Below are 20,434 nucleotides of genomic sequence, written 5' to 3'. Positions count from 1 at the left end.
TTCTTTGATCAAATAGATATGTTCATTTTTCAGAATACATGTACTGTATATGACCTATATTAATATATGTCCAACCGCTTAGGAACTGAGTTGGAAATTACGTTAATACATGGCCAAAATGAACATTACTATTTGATCAAATTATCATCTAGTGGTATTCTCAACAGCTTTAAATGATTCCTTCGAGCCAGCGATGGTTGAAGTGGCGAGGTATTCAGGGACTTTCTGCTGAGTTCACTGACACCTTATACAAGTCTCTACGATAAAGGGTCATGAGTTATGAAAGGGGGCGTGGCTAATCAAAGGGCGGGACTTTATGAAATATTGTTATGTAGAACTGTTCAGTGATGGACCATCATCATGCATGACAAGTTTGGGGCAGATTGGACAATGGATGGTCAAGTTATACAGTCTCGTGTTTTATGCAAAAACGCCATATTTTGTCGCCATGTCACGCCTCCATAGTGTGACGGTCTGCAAAGCTTTTCATAACTTTTGATGTCAAAGGCCTTTTGATGGTACTGAACAAGTCCGAAGTCGATCGGATTAGATCTGTAGGAGGAGTTAGTTAAAATATGCGGTGTGGAAATGGCGAAAAACGTCTAAAACGCCATTTTCAATCCAAGATGGCCGACTTCCTGTTGGCTTTTGGATATGGCTTCTTGACACTTTTTGGTGCGTCTTCCCATGATACATGGATGTACCCAATTTCGTGTCTCTACGACAAAACCTGTTTTAGGGGCTCAATTCTAGGGGGCGCTAGTAGGTCATTTTACCACATTTGCCCATTTCTGAAACCAATGAAATACGTACATTTTCGAGCACTGTTAGTTCTGAATAAAAAAAATTCAGAATATGTTTATTCAGTCTATTTTAAGACACAAAAAAACACTGTCAACTGGCATCCTAATGCGTACCATCGAGGGTTAAAGCGGCGAACACCTGAGCGACTCGGACTTGAAACTCTGCAGCGTTAAAGAAAATCTGGAATGAATAACGATGAACTTTGGAGAGAAGGGGACAAACTGAACCCGTTTCATGGTGTTCCACTAAACACAAACCTCTATTCTTCCTTTAATGTTACAAACACATTAAATTATGTCAAATAAACTAGATGCTGTGACACTGTCTATGTGATAAAAAGGTACAGTAGGTCTCGAAAAATAACTGGATCCATCCAAGTGGAAGAGCGAGCGGCTCCGTTCGTCTCTGAACTTAAAGTCCACCAAAGACTCCTTCTTCTTCTTCTCATTCTTCTTCTTCTCTTGTGTTTTTGGCGGTGGCGGTGGCGGTGTCTCTACAGACAGTCGTACATGCGCAGCGTGCGCTCCAGCTGCTGCACCACCCGCTGGTAGAAGGCGATCTGCTCCGTGAGGTAGGCCTGCATCATGTCTTTGAAGTCCACCTCTCTGCGCTGGTGGAAGTGGCTCATCTCGGCCTGGAGGGCGAAGCCCACCGTCCTGCAGCGCTTCCTGATGCCGTCCGCCTCGTCCTGGTCCATCTTCCCCTCGTCACTCATCCGCTGGCTCTCCTTCACCTTCGCAAAGGCCCCTGAAGGCAACACACAGAGTATTCTATTAGATCAGAGGATTTATAACACACAGTGTTTCATTATAGCACAGGATTCTATTAGATCAGGATTTATACAGAGTATCCTATTAGATTAGAGTATTTATACACATAGTATTTTATTAGATGAGAGTATTTATATACACAGTATTCTATTAGATCAGAGTATATATATACACAGTATTCTATTAGATCAGAGTATTTATACACACAGTATTCTATTAGATCACAGTATTTATACACATAGTTTTCTATTAGATCAGAGTATTTATACACACAGTATTCTATTAGATCAGAGTATTTATATATATATATATGTATGTATATATGTATATATATATACACACAGTAGGGTTGTCAAAAGTATCGATACTCAAAAAAGTATAGATACTAAAACGTTGTATCCGGAAACAATACTCATTTTCAAAAGTATTGATACCTAGTCAAGGAATGAACACTTAAGTTAAGTTATTGTTATTTTTTTAATCAAGTTTGCCTAATATTGTGCACAGCATACAACCTCAAAATATTGTTCTAATTGTTATTGTTTATTGTATTTATTTATTTTTTGCACTACCTCAGACCTGAAGCTTGTTATCATAGATGCAGTTTCTTTTTGCACAACTGTTTTTTAATAGTATAATAAAAAAAGTATTTAACCTGTGGTTCTGTTAACTTTTACATGTTGCATTTTTCTTGTTTATAAAAATATTTCTGTTAAATTTTGGGGTCTTTGTTTTTATCCTGGTGGTATCGAAAATAGTATCGAGTATCGAATACTTTCCTGAGTATTGGTATAGAGTTGAAATTTTTACAGACAGACAGACAGACAGACAGACAGACAGACAGACAGACAGACAGACAGACAGACAGACAGACAGACAGACTGGTTCCTCCAGGTAAAGAGGAATGCAGCTGGTTCCAGTCTGACTCCAGATCTCATCTCTGAGTTTCTGTCTCCGCCCAAATACAACAAACAACTTTATCACTGTCTGATCTCAGCTTCTGCTTTTAGTTTCTGTCCTCAGAGAACAAAAACTCCATTTAAACCATTAAACAGCCTGAAACTTTCTACTGAGAGAGAAGAAACACTGGTTCTTTACTCTTTTCTCATACGTTTGTTTTATTAATTTTCAAAGAAGCAGAGAAACAAACCAGACTCCCTGTGCAATATAATTTCTCTGAAATAAAGCAAAATTGAAATCTATAACTTTGCCACAAGATAAAACAGACATCATTTTTATTTTTCAGTTATAACTCAATTTCGATTAAATATGTACACTGTAATAAAAAAGTCTGTAGATTTTACGGTGAAAAACTCCTAAAACATGACGGTAAAAGACGTAAAATGATAAATGGGTTAATTCAGTTTCAGTAACAATAAAACACTGTAGCCTAAATGTATAAATCAGCCAAAACAGTAATTTTTACATTTTTTTAAAATGCATTACTCCACTATAAAATACACTGGCACTGTGTTTAATATATACTGTAATATATATACAAGCCATCATTTTTGCATTTATTTTTTGTAAAAAACACTTTTTCTCACTGTTAAATGTACTGAACACCACATCTCTAACAGAAATATACTGTAATATTTAATGGTAAAAATCTTTAATTCATGCGGCATTTATGAAGTATTTTCAGTCAATTATATGGCAAGACAGTGTTTCTTTTGATGGACAAAACGTTTTTATTTTTTACGGTAAAATATGGAATAAAATGGCGTGAAATCAACAGTGCTAATACAATTTTACCGTAATATTAAAAAAAGTTGCACCGTATTTATTATGGTAAAGTTCTGGCAACCACAGCTGCTGTCTTTTTACCGTAAAAACAGTTTTGTTTTTTTACAGTGTACTCTACTTGAGTATTTCCATTTTATGTAACTTTATACTTCTACTTCACTACATTTTGAGGCAAATATTGTACTTTTTACTCCACCACATTTAACTGACAGCTTTAGTTACTGTTCAGGTTGAGATTTAACCCAAAAAACAGGTTGTTTTTTTTACAGTGTAGTTACTGCAGTTAGACTATTTAGGGCAGAGTTAATGTCTGTATTATATATGATGTAAACTCAGAGAGAATGATGCAGTGATGTAAACTGTCTGGGGAAAAAAAGCTGTAAAATGTGATTTATAAAAAGCCTAAAAATAAAAAAGCAGATATGAGAAGTTGTCATAAAAGTTATAAAGATGTTTATTGCTGTCACTTTATAGCTGCAGACACACAAACGTCTCGTTTCGGTTTTGGCCACAGGGCGTGACGTCACCGCGGCGCTCTGCACATGCTCGCTGTATCCGCTGCAGCTTTTACCCATTAACTGTATCTGTGAGTTCATGCCGCCCTGATTTTCTCTGGAATTCCTGGCAGAAGTCTGGGAAAGCATGAACACAGCACTTCGGCGAGGAGGAGGCGTGTGGACTCGCTGCGGCGCTGACCTACATTCATGTGTTCTGTTTTCCACATGAGAGGAGAATGTGCTGCAGCAGATAGGCACACACTGCAGAAACAGCCAGCGTGTATTTTTTGGCCTAAAACAGTGATTTAAGTTGGTAAAACTTGGAAATATAAATTATTGACATTTAGGGCAATAATGTAAGTTAGCACAACAAAGGAAGCCAGTTGTCTGCTCAAAAACAAGTTGGTGAGTTGTTGTTACTTATATCTTTAAGTTGGGGTTCACAACAAGGGACAATAGTTCTGATAACTCTTATTTCTTTGTTGTGAAATGCGGGAAAGCGGTGAAATTCGGTCATTAGCGAAAGCTAGCGGCTAACTGAGGCTAGCGGCTAACTGATGCTAACGGTCAACTGACGCTAGCGGCTAACTGATGCTAGCGGCCAACTGATGCATTACATTACATGTCATTTAGCTTTTGACGCTTTTGTCCAAAGCAACTTACAATAAGTGATTCAACCTGATGGTACTAGACATAGACCATAGGAATCAAGTAAGTACATAACTTTAAGAGCTAACTGTCATCGCTACAGGAGTGCTATATGTTAAAGAAGAAAAGAAAAGAAAAGAAGAAGAAGAAGAAGAAGAGCATTTTTTTTTTTTTTTAATATATGTTAGGTGACCATGACTTAACCGAGGTATTGTTGGAAGAGGAGGGGTCTTCAGCCTGCGGCGGAAGATGTACAGGCTGTCTGAGGTCCTGATGCTAGCGGCTAATTGATGCTAGCGGCCAACTGATGCTAGCGGCTAACTGATGCTAGCGGCGCTGCTTGTTACAGCTACAAGAGTAGCCATTAGCGTATCAATGCTAACTCAAAATTGTCGTCGCAACATTAGCTGACATTTCATAGCAGCATTACAATCGTGCCAATTCAGCACTTTGCAGAAGTTAGCAGAAGTAAGGATTAAAAGTTATTACAATGTTAAATTATAAGTTCAAAAATCTGAAATCAGAGTTGAGCAGACTCAAAAACAAAACTTAAAATATTTAGTTTAATTGTCCAACTTAAAATTTTATCGAAGTTTGTTGCCTTGAAATTTTGAGTTCACCCAACTTTTCTTTTTTTGCAGTGTGGAGGAAGAGACGCTGGACAACCTAAAGAACTAAAGACGAGCTGTTTCTCTCTGTGATACATGGCCACTGGGGCTGGAGAGGCTCCAGCTCTGTTTATCTAGCCCAACCAGACTGGAGACCGCATGTTTTATGGCCCTCGGAGAGAGAAAGAGAGGAACTATTTCACATGTGACAGCTTCACTGTGGCTCTGAGCTGCAGATATCTCTGCTCCCAGAGGAGAGACGGCAACTTTAACACCTTTTTCAAAAGCACTTTATGTTTAATAATCATCTCGTGATCATAACAAACAGCACACTGCAAAAAATGGGTGTCTGAAAACGAGACAAAAACACTAAATCTGAGGGAAAAGGTACTTAAAACAAGTGAAATTATTTGTCCATGCAGCAAGATAATTTCACTTGACAAGATTTCTTGAATTAAGATTGTTAAATCCAGAAATAAGATCATAGTGTAAAGTTGAACACTTAAAATAAGAAATTAATTCTTAAAACAAGATAAATTATCTAACACTTCTAAACCTTTTAGAAGATAAAAGTTTTTTTTATCTTGGTAAGAACCAAATAATTTGCAGTGAGCACACTGCAAAAAAGGTATGTCTAAAAACAAGATAAAAACACTAAATCTGAGGGAAATGATCTTGCTGCATGGACAGATAATTTACTTTGACAAGATTTCTTAAATTAAGATTATTAAATCTAGAAATAAGCATGGTCAACACTTAAAATAAGAAATTAACTCTTAAAACAAGATAAATTAAAGCTGCCAGCAGCGATGGACTGGCCCGAGCAGAATGCAAATTATTTGTTTCTTACCAAGATAAAAAATAACTTTAGATTTAGTGTTAGATAATTTAAATCAAAATTAATCGAAAATCAGCAAAAAGTTCCCCTCGAACAGAAAGCATTTTTGTCCAAACCGTAGCTCCTATCATTGATCCGACTTCACTTTGAGCATCCTCAGTTCTTCCTGAACGTCTACATATGTGTTTTTTTTAGAGCGATCAGAAGAAACTGGTAGCTCTGCTTTCCTCCAGAAATGTTCCCTCCTTTTTCCCATTGCGGTCTATGAGGCTGTTGGTGGATCATCTGTGGTCCTACGCCCAAACTATAACTCTGACAGCTTTACCACACCAATGTGAGGGAGAAGACACATTTTACTATGTTTCTATGTATAAATTATTTCTGTAGAGTGGCATTTGCGGGCCTCGAGCCCAGTTTCCCAATTTATTTTTTGACAATTTTTTCTGTCCCTCTGCACTCTAGCGATGATGTCATCCACTCTAGCCTCTCCATAAGGTAACATTGGGGGGATTTTTTGGCGTGTTTTTGCCAAATAATTTGAAAACAGTTTGCCAAAACCCTTAGAAAAGTCATAGCTCACTGGTCATGGCCCAGCCGATTGATTTGATACATTTTTAGTGTATGTGAGACCAAAACTCTGAGAGGAGTAGTCAACCAAAAAAAAAAAAATGGAAGAAACGGAAGAATAAAATCTAGAATTTATCCCAGTGGATGATATATAGTGTGCTCTTTCAAGCACACTCACTAATCATCTCATGATCATAAGAAGCAGCAAGCCTGAAGAGTGAAACCTGCATCTGTCTGAAATCTCAACATAAAAACTAAATATAGTAAACCTGAGGAAGTCTTTAAGCTCAACGCCTCAGCTTCCACTGTGTGTGTGTGTGTGTGTGTGTGTGTGTGTGTGTGTGTGGGAGGACTTGAGGAAGTGCATCATATCTTCATTTATCTGGAACATGAAGATATTTGTTTTAGAACAGAGTTATTTTCTCCTCAGACTGCAGCTCTTCCTCTCTCTCTCTCTCCTCAGGAGGCAGCTTCCAGTCAGAGCTAATTAATTAAAGTGATTCTTCCTGTTTAATGGTGAAGTGGACGAGTGATCAGAGTGAAGAGGAGCCTGTTTCTAAAGCAGCTGACCTCTGAGACGGAGCAGAGGGTTCACTGTAACACCCTAACATCCTAACATCCTAAAATCTTAACATCCTAACAACCTAACTCCCTAACAACCTAACTCCCTAACACCCTAACACCCTAACATCCTAACACCCTAACACCCTAACATCCGAACATCCTAAAATTTTAACATCCTAAAATCCTAACATCCTAACATCCTAACACCGTAACACCCTTGCCTTTTTGTATTTTATTCTGTTTCCTGACTTTCCTCTTTGTTTTCACACTCTGTAACGTAACTTTCACCTCGGCTTCGTTTATAATAAGTACGATCCCTAGAGGGCGGAGCCAGACAACACCTTAATAGATATAATGTTAATATATCGTCTGACAACAACCAGCTGCACCTACAGAAGGTGGAGCCGGCCTGACTCGCCCTGTGTGCCTGCTGATAACTGCTGATAACGTCCTGATCTGATCTAGAGACCAAACACCAGCCAGGTCCTTCTAACCACTGAGCCAGCACAAGAAAAATTATACAACTTGCCCAATGTTTTTCTACAAAGTAATTTGCCCGTCAAAGTTATTTTTGAAGAGATAATTATATTTCCAACACAGCAGATGAAATGGAACGACCTCATCTTTATATTTTTCAAAGTTTTCCCTTCAGAGGGACAAACTCAGACTGTAACAAACTCAGAATGTAACAAACTTCGACAGTAACAAACTCAAACTGTAACAAACTCAGACTGTAACAAACTCAGAATGTAACAAACTCTTAATGTAACAAACTCAGATTTTAACAAACTTCGACAGTAACAAACTCCAACTGTAACAAACTCAGACTGTAACAAACTCAAACTGTAACAAACTGACTGTAACAAACTCAGATTGTAACAAACTCAGACTGTAACAATCTTAGTTTGTAACAAACTGACTGTAATAAACTCAGAATGTAACAAACTCTAAATGTAACAAACTCAGATTGTAACAAACTCTGACTGTAACAAACTCAAACTGTAACACACTAAATGTAACAAACTCAAACTGTAACAAATTCAGACTGTAACAAACTCTGACGGGACTTTAGTGGATGTTTTTCATGCCGGACAGACGAGTAAACACAAACATTTTTCAACTGAGGACAAATGAGGCTTGTCACCACAAAACACTAACCAATAGTGTGTGTGTGTGTGTGTGTGTGTGTGTGTGTGTGTGTGTGTGTGTGTGTGTGTGTGTGTGTGTGTGTGTGACGTCTGAGTCAAGCACCGCAGTGAACTGATGAGACGTTTGTTCTCTGTCGATCGGAGCACGAAACACTAAAAACAAGCTTCTCTCTGAAAACATCCTCTGTCAGCTGAGAAAAAGAGTCAGCAATAAAAAGTGTTAAAGCTGCTGACACACTGAGAAACCATCAGGTTTGGGATTCTGCCGCGTGATTGGCTGAACTCTGAGGCCGTGGTTCAGGTTCAGACATGACCCCGAGGCTGAGACATGCTCGCTGTTTCACCATATCCTCATAAATGTGTGATTTAAAATGTATTGTTGCACCTCGATCGAGACATTTTCCACCTGTGAGATTCAGCTCAAAGACAAACCAAACTTCTGCATTTGCAATCTGATTTTGAGCTGCAAACAATAACATTTTTAATCACAAATTGGTGGTGTATTTCATGTAATTGTTTGAAGTTGGTAGGGAATTTCTAAGACTTAAGTCGTACATTTATGAGACAAAAAAATCAGACTAACGTGGTAAATTTCCAGGAAAAAAACTTTAATATTCTCTGAGATGAAAGCAGTAAATTAATGAGAAACAACTGTGTGTAACTGGAGGATTCCAGTAAGAGTCAGACTGTGTACAACTATTGATTAGCAGCAAACTAAAACCAAATATACGAGACAGAACCACCGATGCTTTAAAGATGAGTCGGAGATAGAGACTAAAGTCATACATTTATTTAAATATAAACTCAGAGATTCTCTTGGATTAAAGTGAAAAAAGACACAAATTCCTGGGAAAGAAAATTGAAAAATCTTGCATTTTTTGTCAGGAAACAACCGTGTGATATGCTTTGTTATAATTATTTATTTAAAATGGCCTCACATGCTGCCGTTTGCCGTTTTACGTCCTGTTTGATTGCATAACAAAGACAAAAAGTCACTCCGTATTAAGTGAAGCCAGACTCAGAGATGTTGAACAGATGTTCTGTTTTAATATGTACAGAGAATCTTATAAATCAAACTCGCTCCTCTCAGCTGTTTGTTCCGAACAATAATTCATCATCTGCAGCTCAGCTTTCTGACAGTTAAAGAGAAATATTCCAGCTGGAGACATAAGAATTTCATTATTAATTCTGTCGGCTTATTAAAATCTCCGATGTCATCACAGATCAAGTCCTGATCCCTCTGTGTCACTGGAACTCTCCGTTCTCTTTCTGACTCATTTCTCTGGTTACGCAGCAGATTTACTGTTTGTGTTGCAGAAATCCTCCCTGTGATGAAACACGAAACTCAGCTGTGACACCAAATTAAACAAGCGTCTCCATTGTCCCGAGTTTGTGACACGAGAAGAAAAAACAGCTGACGAATCCCGTCTGAGGGTCGGCATCTCCATGGCAACCACAGGCACCGTGACGACGGCTTAGAGACGCAGGAGGCAGCGACAACGTTCGTCACCACGCCGTCACACGAGTCACCACGCCATCACACGAGGTCAAACCGCCATTACACAAGTCACCGATCCATCACACAAGTCACCACGCCATCACACGAGTCACCACGCCATCACACGAGGTCAAACCGCCATTACACAAGTCACCGATCCATCACACAAGTCACCACGCCATCACACAAGTTCAAATCGCCATCACACGAGGTCAAACCGCCATTACACAAGTCACTGATCCATCACACGAGTCTCCACGCCATCATACATGGTCAAACCGCCATTACACAAGTCACCACGCCATCACACAAGTCACCGATTCATCACACGAGTCACCACGCCATCACATAAGTCACTGATCCATCATACGAGTCTCCACGCCATCATACGAGGTCAAACCGCCATTACACAAGTCACTGGTCCATCACACGAGTCTCCACGCCATCATACATGGTCAAACTGCCATTACACAAGTCACCGATCCATCACATGAGTCTCCACGCCATCATACGAGGTCAAACCGCCATCACACAAGTCACCACGCCATCACACGAGTCACCACGTCATAATACGATGTCAAACCGCCATTACACAAGTCACCGATCCATCACACAAGTCACCACGGCATCACACGAGTCACCACGCCATCACACGGGTCACCACGCCATTACACGGGTCACCACGCCATTACACAAGTCACCACGCCATCACACGGGTCACCACGCCATTACACAAGTCATCGATCCATCACACGAGTCACTACAGCATCACACTTAGTTAGAAGGATGATGTGACTACTGGAAGTGACATAGGTCAGTAAAAACAGGATGTATTATCATTATGGAAACTTTTTGTGTATTTCTTAAAAACAGATTTTCGGTCTAAAAAGATGCCGCTTCCCTCTGTCTGTCTATCTCTGTCTGTCTCTCTGTCAGCTTAATCTGCTGTATTTTATTTTGAAAAGTCAACAAGTGATGGATACCATTTGTCACCATGTTTTAAACTAATATTTCCAGTAAAAGCTACAGCTTTAGTTCAGTCCATGGTCTCTGATGTGTGTATGTGATCATCCAGTTTCTCACTAATTGTTTCCTGACTTTCTAAAGGCCAACGCCTCACATTTCTTCTCACTCGACACGTGACAGATCGGACCGATACGACCAGCCGGGCGGGTCGGTTTCACTCTTCTGTTTGTTTCTGTTGTTGAGTTTAGTCTCAGATTAGAGGTGACAGATCTCTGCTGGCTCAGGTGACTCTGCACTCTGTCACCATCTTCACTATACACACTTATCACAGATATATGGGGTATTATCGTTTAAGTATTTTAAAACACACATGTTAAGAGAAGAACAAACCTTTCTCTCACTTGGTGCCATTACTTTATAATTATGAGGTTTTTCTCTCACAGCTGTTTTCTGCAGAAAACTGTTAAAACGACTTGAACACAGATGGACAATAAACAGACAGATGACTGTGGGCGTAGACCAACTCACTCTAAATCATTTATAAAATATAAGTTTTGGATATTTGATCAACGTACAAGATAATATTAGAGTTCGTACAAAGTCTGTAAGTTCAGGAGATGGTTAACTGGAGTTTATTAGATTTCAGTATCAATAAAACTGGTTTGTACATCAGGACTAAAGTCTGATTGACAGTCTGCACCACAAACATCTCTATAATAAACAGTAGGACACAGAGTCTACAGATTTATAGTTCCTAATGATAAAACCTCATTAATATGGACGATCTGATGACAGTCAGATGGTGTCAGATCATTCCAGAGAATATTACAGACCACATGAAACCAGAGCAGCACGACAATAACTCATCAGAGACACAATAGGCTTTTTCCACCGCCCCAGGGTTCCCGGTCAAGCACCAACTCTCTGCTGGTTTTGAACCGCGAACGCTACGTCAGGGCCGGGGGCGGGGCTATCTGACCAACAAGACCAACTCGGTGCCATTGAGAGAGACCAACTACAACGTGTATCATTCATTTATTTGACTTGTTTAATTGCAATGAGATTGATATGGGCTAGTGCTAGCATTCTAACGTTAGCGGCCGATCCATAGCGTGCTCACGTTAGCGACCGATCAATAGCGTGCTAGCGTTAGCGGGCTAGCAAGACCAAGACCAACTCGGTGCCGTTGAGAGAGACCAACTACAATGTGTATCATTCATTTATTTGACTTGTTTAACTGCAATGAGATTGATATGGGCTAGCGCTAGCATGCTAACGTTAGCGGCCGATCAATAGTGTGCTAGTGTTAGCGGGCTAGCAAGACCAAGACCAACTTGGTGCCATTGAGAGAGACCAACTAAAAGTGTATCATTAATTCATTTAATTTGTTTAACTGCAATCAAATTGATACAGGCTAGCGCTAGCCTGCTAACGTTAGCGGTCGATCCATAGCGTGCTAACGTTAGCGGCCGATCAATATCGTACTAGCGTTAGCGGGCTCGCAAGGCCAAGACCAACTCGGTGCCATTGAGAGAGACCAACTACAATGTGTATCATTCATTTATTTGATTTGTTTAACTGCAATGAGATTGATATGGGCTAGTGCTAGCATTCTAACGTTAGCGGCCGATCCATAGCGTGCTCACGTTAGCGGCCGATCAATAGCGTGCTAGCGTTAGCGGGCTAGCAAGACCAAGACCAACTCGGTGCCGTTGAGAGAGACCAACTACAATGTGTATCATTCATTTATTTGATTTGTTTAACTGCGATAGCATTGATACAGGGGGAGCATGTCTATGTTCCCCTCTTTGTATAAGACTTGGGAACATAAGACACTTTTTCCCCGCTTTTCCCAAAAAGGGTCCTATGTTCTCCGGCAAATAGGCCTATGTAGGCCTACGGGCTGTTTGACGCGCATATGCAAATAACCTAACCTAACCCTAAAAGGAAAAAGCTAATCCTCGATGCAAGACAATATGATTAGGGGTGGGAATAAACAAACAGGATAATCCTAGATTTAAAAAGCAAAAAAGTGAACTGTAAAGTAACCAAAAAGTAGCTGCTGTGCAAATTTAAGTTTTGGGAGAGTGTACCGTCAAGATTGATAGATTGCAGGGAACATAGGATCCTTTTTCAGAAAAAGGGTCCTATGTTCCCCGGTATTGCTACAGGGGAACATAGGACCCTTTTTGGGAAAACGGGGAACATAGGGATGACCCCGATATGGGATAGCAGGCTTACGCTAGCAGGCTATCAGGCCAGGGCTAGCAGTGATGCAATAACGTGGCTCTAGAGTCTGTGGAAAAGCAAACCGGTTCGGAACTGGTTCACAAGTTGAACTAACTGCGAACCATACGAACACCAGCTCCAAACCGGCCGGGCACTGGCCCCCAGGTCGAAAAACCCAGCGGTCTTTCATTAACAACACCACGTCATCAACCCCACAGAGTTCAGAACAAGATGCTGGATCCTGGATCAGTTCATAGTCTCAGACCAGATCAAGATCCGGGATCCTGGATCAGTTCATAGTCTCAGCAGCAGCTGGACAGGCTCTCCGACACGAGTCAGACATGAAAGAAGAAGACAGACGTGAAGACGATAACAGAGACAGACGACAAGAAACAGAAACAGAAGAGACAAACACACTGCAAATTATTTGTTTCTTACCAAGATTTTAAAAAACTTTAGATTTAGAAGTGTTAGATAATTTATCTTGTTTTAAGTGTTCAACATGCTTATTTCTAGATTTAACAATCTTAATTAAATAAATCTTGTCAAGGTAAATTATCTGTCCATGCAGCAAGATCATTTCCCTCAGATTTACTGTTTGATCTGGTTTTTAGACTAAACACCTTTTTTGCAGTGCAGAGACGCAGAGTTCAGTGGACTGAAACTAAAAGTGAGAGAATGGAAGAAAGAGACGTATGGAGAACACTCTGACATTTCTCTGACATTAACCAAAACCTGCTCCTCCCTGGATCCACTTATCAAGGCCACATGCCGTCCCTCAGTCCCTGCCCAGCAACAAACATTCCTGCAGGATCAGAAAACCTCCTGCGCTCCTATAGAACAGACAGGAGGAGGAGGAGGACAAGAGGAGCAGGAGGAGGAGGAGGAGGAGGAGCAGGAGGAGCAGTAACCCTCAGCTGTTTCTGTTTCTACAGAACTAGAGAACAGAACAAGACGAGCTTCGTCCAAACGAAAAAGCTGTAAAAAAAAACGTCTGAACTTTCAAAACCATGATTTAAAATCAGGAATAATAATAATAATAATAACAATAACAATAATTAGATTCAGATCAAGTAAACAGGGCACCAGGCCTTTGTTGTTGACAGTCACCAAAACAAAACAATAACGACCAAATGAACGAGGGAACGGCAACAAACCAGAGACCACTGAGAATCTGTTTACACAGAGCAGAGAGGAGAGGACAGGAGAGGCTGGAAACATGACAATACTTCAATATGGACAATATGTGGAGAAAACTGTTTTTTTTTTTTTACAACATTCAGGACACTTTTTTTAATTTATCAGAGGAAATCAACTTTTTTTCTGATTTCTGTCATTCTAAATGTGTTATTTTGCACAAATAAATATTTGATTTGTTCCCACTTCTAGCCATGTTTGTGCTGATTCCATAGAGCTGCAGGATCTTTTTTTTCTCACTGTCTGTCATTAAATCAGATTAAATTTTTCCTGTTTTAGGTAAATTAGGATTACCAAAATTATTTCTATTTGCAAAATTAATTTTTGTTAGACAATGTTTTTATTACGTTCTTGAAAGTCAGAAGTTTAGTTTCATTATAATTTGGTACCATTGCCTTTAAACTGTATGACTTAGGGCAGAAACTTCCAAAGACATGACATCATCATCTGGGCTTTCCCAAATTATTTCAAGACAAAGTAATAAAAATTTGTCCAAAAAATCTTTCTCTCATTATTCTGGCATTTAGCAAATAGAAAAAATGTTGGTAATCCAAACGGACCTAAAACAGGAAAAGTGATTGTCTGATTCAATGTCAGACAGTCAAAAAAAAGCATATATGTCTTCTTGTTACAACTATATATATATATATATATATAGTGTACGGTTCCTCTCTGGCAGCGCTGCACTTTTCTTCCTCCGATCAGCTGATTAATGATTAGTTTCAGAGCTGACAGAGTGACACAGAGACTCTCTGAGCTGCAGCAGGAGAACGAATCAGAGACGTTTATGAAAATCTGCCGTTACACAAACACGAGGTATTCAAATCAGGACGAGACGGTTCCAGTAAATACTGTTCAGTTACTGATTAAACCAATAACGGCAGTGAACATTTATGTAGCTTTTAACTACACTACATTTAGCTTTAGTTACTTTTCAGGTTGAGATTTAACATAAAAAACATTAAAATACTGTATATAAAACAATCTGCATAACGAGTGCTTTTACTTTTGATACTTTAACCCTTTGATGCACAACATGGTCTAAAGTGACCCAACAGAGTTTTTATGTTCTATATCTTTGTAATAAATTATTTTCATCATTCAGTATTCCAGGTTTTCCTCAATTAGTTTGTTTTTGACCATAATACATCCTAATTTTTATTGAGTCACTACTCTTCTAATGCACAATATGGGTCAAAAATGACCCATATTCATTTTTTTTTAGCTAAGTAGCTTGTTAACCTAACTACTAAGCTAACTTCTTGGCTAAGTATTTGGCTAAGTAGCTTGCTAAGCTAACTACTTAGCTAACTTCTTGGCTAAGCAGCTTGCTAAGCTAACTACTTAGCTAACTTCTTGGCTAATTATTTGGCTAAGTAGTTTGCTGAGCAAACTAAGCTAAACCGTTAGCTTAGCAAGCTACTAAGCCAAGTAGTTAGCTATGTAATAATAATTTAAAGACTACTTGGAATATTCAATCATAAAATAAGTTGATATCAAAAGATAGAGCACAGAAACACACAGCAGCATTAAATAACATGGGAAATGAATGCAGGCAATTTTAGACCATGTTGTGCATTAGAAGGTGTTTATATGTTGTGCATCAAAGGGTTAAGTACATTTTGATACTTTTGTGCTTTTACTTCAGTGAGGTTTGAATGCAGGACTTTTATTTCACAGTGTATATTAGTACTTTTACTGCAGTAAAGTAATTTGTAAGTCTGATTACTTCAGCAGCAGCTGGTGCCGTGCTGATAATTTATCTGTGACTGAATCTGAGATGTTATAAAGAATATATATATATATATATATATATATATATATATATATATATATATATATATATATATATAATGTGCTCTAACTCACAGAAGCAGCACAAAGGGTTAATGTTATCAGTGTCAGTCTGCTGAAACATGACACACAACACACAGTCTCACACCATCAGCCTCATCAAACTTTCAGCAGACACAATATTAATAATACATTTCTGATATAAAGAGTTACTGCAGCCACGCTCTGTAGGATGTCAAAAGTTTATACAGTCCTGGAAAAAATGATTAGACCTCCCTTTATCTTCAGTTTCTTGTCTGGTACAAATATAATGATAACAACAAAAATAGCTGATAAGGGTTTAATTTAAGAGCTGATATCTAGACATTTAACATGGTTTTATTGATAATGATTTTGGTGATTATTAAGAATGTTTCCATGATTGTAGATGTAAAAATGACGTAAAAATGACACAAAATTATCGGAATAGAAACAAACTGAACAAAAATAGATGTAAAAATGGTCAAAAAAGACACAAAATGACCAAAAATAGATGTTAAAATGATCAAAAAAGACACAAAATGACCAAAAATAGATGCAAAAATGACCAAATATGACACAAAATTATCAGAATAGAAACTAATAAGCATTAAACTAAGAGTTTCATTTAAGAGTTGATATCTAGACATTTACCGTGGTTTTATTGATAATGATTTTAGTTTTTATCAAGAAAACCATGAGCTATTTTTGTTGTTATCATTATATTTGTCCAAACAAATGAACCTTTAGTTGTACCAGACATTACAATTAACAAGAAACTGAAGAAAACAATGGTCTAATATTTTTTTCCATGACTATATATATAATCCCTAAACAGTCTGGAAATATCAGCTGAGTGAAATTATTACTACACTGCAGCTTCTCACAGATCTGTTTGTCAAAGTCCATCATTGTTCTGAGAGGATTTGTTTTACCGACAGAGAGAGAGAGAGTGTGTGTGTGTGTGTGTGTGTGTGTGTGTGTCCATCCATCAGCTGAGTTTGTTCACATTAGCCGACACTGTGTATTGTTACAGTATAAACTATTACTGCAGCAGCTGTTTGTTATAATTGAGCGTTTGGGTTCAATAATAAAGTCTCTGAATGGATTCTGAATGCTGCTGTGAGCTGCAGAGATCAAATAATATGAGATAATATGAGATATAATATATATAAGACACAGATCGCTGCAGAGATGATGTGTTTCTGTGAAGTTCGAGCGTCCTCTGAAAGACTCGGCAGCTCGTTTCTATAGCGACTCAGTGAATGTTACCTGAGAGGTTTCAGACGTTTTGTACAGCTTGTTTCAGGGTCAGGTAAAGTGTGTCGCTGCTGATTCGCTAACATGAAGGAGGAACGTTTCCTTTTGTAACTGCAGACTAGTTTCCAGGTTTCACACTGCAAAAAAGGTGTCTAATAACAAGATAAAAATAGTAAATCTGAGGGAAATGATCTTGCTGCATGGACAGATAATTTACTTTGGCAAGATTTCTTAAATTAAGATTATTAAATCTAGAAATAAGCATGTTGAACACTTTAAATAAGAAATAACTCTTAACAAGATAAATTATCTAAATCTTCTAAATCTAAAGTTTTTTTTATCTTGATAAGAAACAAATAATTGTCAGGTCACTCTGCTCGGGCCAGTTCATCGCTGCTGGCAGCTTTCATTTTTATCTCTTTTGTACATTTTTTGTCTTTTTTGCTCATTTTGTGACCAAAAGAAGGTGTAAAAAGACACAAAAAGACCAAAAAAAGACACAAAAAGACCAAAGAAAGACACAAAAAGACATAAAATTACCAAAAAAGAAACAAAAGACATAAAATCACAAAAAGACATAAAAAGATAAAAAATCACCAAAAAACACACAAAAAGACCCAAAAAAAACACACAAAAAGACATAAAATGACCAAAAAAGAAGCAAAGGACATAAAATCACAAAAAAGACACAAAAAGACAAAAAAAAAAGACACAAAAAGGTTTTTTTTTATCTTGGTAAGAACCAAATAATCATCAGGTCACTCTGCTCGGGCCAGTTCATCACTGCTGGCAGCTTTAATTTATCTGGTTTTAAGAGTTAATTTCTTATTTTAAGTGTTCAACATGCTTATTTCTAGATTCAACAATCTTAATTTAAGAAATCTTGTCAAGTGAATTGATCTGTCCATGCAGCAAGATCATTTCCCTCAGATTTACTGTTTTTATCTTGTTTTTAGACCTTTTTTGCAGTGCAGGTCTCATTCCTGCAGCTTTCTATCATGTGACCTTACAGCTGGAAACAGTTCCCTCTTAGAGATTAAAATCAGACGGAAGCTGTGGATCCAAGCAGCTGTTGGAGTTGATTATGGACACAATCATAATTAACATTTGTGGCATTTATAACGTAAGCGGTGACGATACCTTTCTGCAGATGGATGATGTCGGGGAAGTTGGCGAGCAGGCCCTGGTACAGCGACAGTTTGTCCAGCATGTGGAAGAGGTCGTACTTAGGTTGCTCCGCAAACATTTCCCCAATGTTCTCGTAGGTGCGTCCCGTGTGGGAGATGGCGTTGTTGAGGCTCTCGGAGCTGTGGGGCGGGTCCAGCGTGAACGCCTGGCTGATGGACTGGAAGGCGTTCCCCAGCCGCTGGAACTCCTTCCTGAAGCCGCCCAGGTGTTTCCGCACCAGCTCCGAGGCCACGTGGGTCAGCTGCATCACGCTGTCGTCCATCTTCTTGGCGAAGGCCTTGAAGGTGTCGACGCGCTCCTCCACGTCCTGCAGGTCCTGGTGCTCGTTGGGGATGGTGAGGGTCAGCATGAAGTGGGCGCCCACCATCTCGTCCTTCTCCGCGCGCCTCTTGCCCAGCTTCCACTGCTTGTCGTCGGCGCACATCAGGAAGTGCTCGAAGCCTTCGTACTGCGAGAGGACCGGGTGGCTGGTCATGTGGTTCATCCACAGGATGAGCCGCCTCTTCCGCTTCTCGATGAAGTCCTCCTCGAAGCGGCCCGTCGCCTGCTTCTCGGGCAGGTGGGGCACGGAGATCACAGTGAACTTGTGCAGCAGGCGGTTGTAGAGCCAGTCGAAGTGTTTGTAGCGCCGGTAGACGGGGCGCCCGATGTGGCTCGGCGTGACCCGGTACGAGATGTACGTCTTGATTCCCTTGAACTTGGTCTGCTTGGTCGGGTCCTCGATGGAGCAGGAGAACGGCTGCGGGCTCTCCTGCCACAGCGGCCCCAAGGGGGCCATCTCGATGGTGTACGACTCGGCGATCTTCGCCATCATGGGCACGTCGCCCAGCACGAACGCCTCGACGCCGGAGCGCACGAAGCTGGAGAACCTGTTGAGGTTGCGGCCCACCATGCTGCCCTTCCTGGAGCTGGAGATGCTGTCCTGCCGCTCCATGTGCGGCTTGGCGCGGTAGTGCACGTTGGGGTTGTTGGACAGCGGGCTCTGGTGGGCGTGCCCGTTGGCGCCGGGGCTCCGGCCGTGGTGGTCGCCGTCGTCCACCACCGTCGACCTGTCGTCCCAGTCGTCCCAGTCGTCGTCGTCATCGTCGTAGTAACCGGGCGGCAGATGGATCGGCGTGTTGGGCGTGGAGGGGAAGTAGGAGGAGTCGTTGCCCAGAGATCCGGCCGGGCTGATGGAGCAATCCGTCACGTTGGAGTTGGAGCGAGTCCGAATAATCTCCACGTACGACGCGGGGAAGAGGCCGCGCTCGCCCCGGCTGTTCTCCCCCTGGAACCAGCCGTCCACAGAGTTCTCGTCGAAGATCACCAGCTCCTCGTTCTCCTGGATGCTGATCTCCTCTTTGTTCTCGCTCTGGAACGTGTAGATGGCTTTGGCTTTCACCGACATCTTCGACCCTCCCGGTGGTTCTGCTGAAGCGCACAGATCTACGCGCACATCGCGCACACCCCGTGAACTACTACGACTTATTATTATTATTAATGCATGCTGTGTTGGAAACACTGTAATATTTAAACTCCTCTCAGGTTACATGGCAGCTGCTGGATCAGGTGTGCAGCAGCAGCACGGAATATGTTAACGAGCTGACCGAGTGAACACACGAGAAGTTATGTAAAAAAGTTAAAACCGTAAAGTAAAAACATCCTCAGCCCAGCGAGGCTCTCATTGTGTAACTTCAGGTTATAAACACTCTATAACACATTCACTTCCTCCTTCTTTTTTAACAAACAGCAGGTTCAGACACAGAGCGGCTTCTACAAACTCGGTTTAATCCTCCGGATCGGGTCCCGGTTCGCATCCCGGACTCCTGGTGCGGATCTCAGCAGACAGTGAAGCTCCGCGGTGTTTGCAGCCTGTGGAGCAGAGACCCAGCGGGGTGAGTAATGGTTTCTGGGCGCATTGTGAGCCGCATTCCCTCACTCACTCTCAAACTTGCTGCGTTTTCCTTGTAAACAGGTCCCGGCGCATCTCCGATCCTTGGTCCTTAAAGCTCCAGAGGAAGAAAGAAAAGCGGGTCCTTGCAGTCCGCGGAGCTGCGGCTCGGCTCGGCTCGGCTCGGATCGGATCTGCTGCTTTGGTTTATTCCTGAACGAGCT

The 20,434-nt window shown here is 40.5% G+C and overlaps 1 protein-coding gene across 1 annotated transcript; it reads right to left on the bottom strand.

The window, feature by feature from the left end:
• Positions 1-215: 215 nt before the first annotated feature.
• Positions 216-20,370, bottom strand: snx33 (sorting nexin 33). The gene is made up of 2 exons (XM_059335595.1): positions 18,293-20,370; positions 216-1,551 (listed from the first exon to the last, which is right to left on the bottom strand). The coding sequence occupies exons 1-2, from the start codon at positions 19,725-19,727 to the stop codon at positions 1,298-1,300; spliced, it is 1,689 nt and encodes a 562-aa protein (XP_059191578.1). The 5' UTR covers positions 19,728-20,370; the 3' UTR covers positions 216-1,297.
• Between the last annotated feature and the right edge of the window lie 64 nt (positions 20,371-20,434).

Source organism: Centropristis striata, chromosome 6 (genome assembly GCF_030273125.1).
Source record: "Centropristis striata isolate RG_2023a ecotype Rhode Island chromosome 6, C.striata_1.0, whole genome shotgun sequence".
Lineage (NCBI taxonomy): Eukaryota > Metazoa > Chordata > Actinopteri > Perciformes > Serranidae > Centropristis > Centropristis striata.
This window is presented reverse-complemented; position numbering and strand designations above follow the sequence as displayed.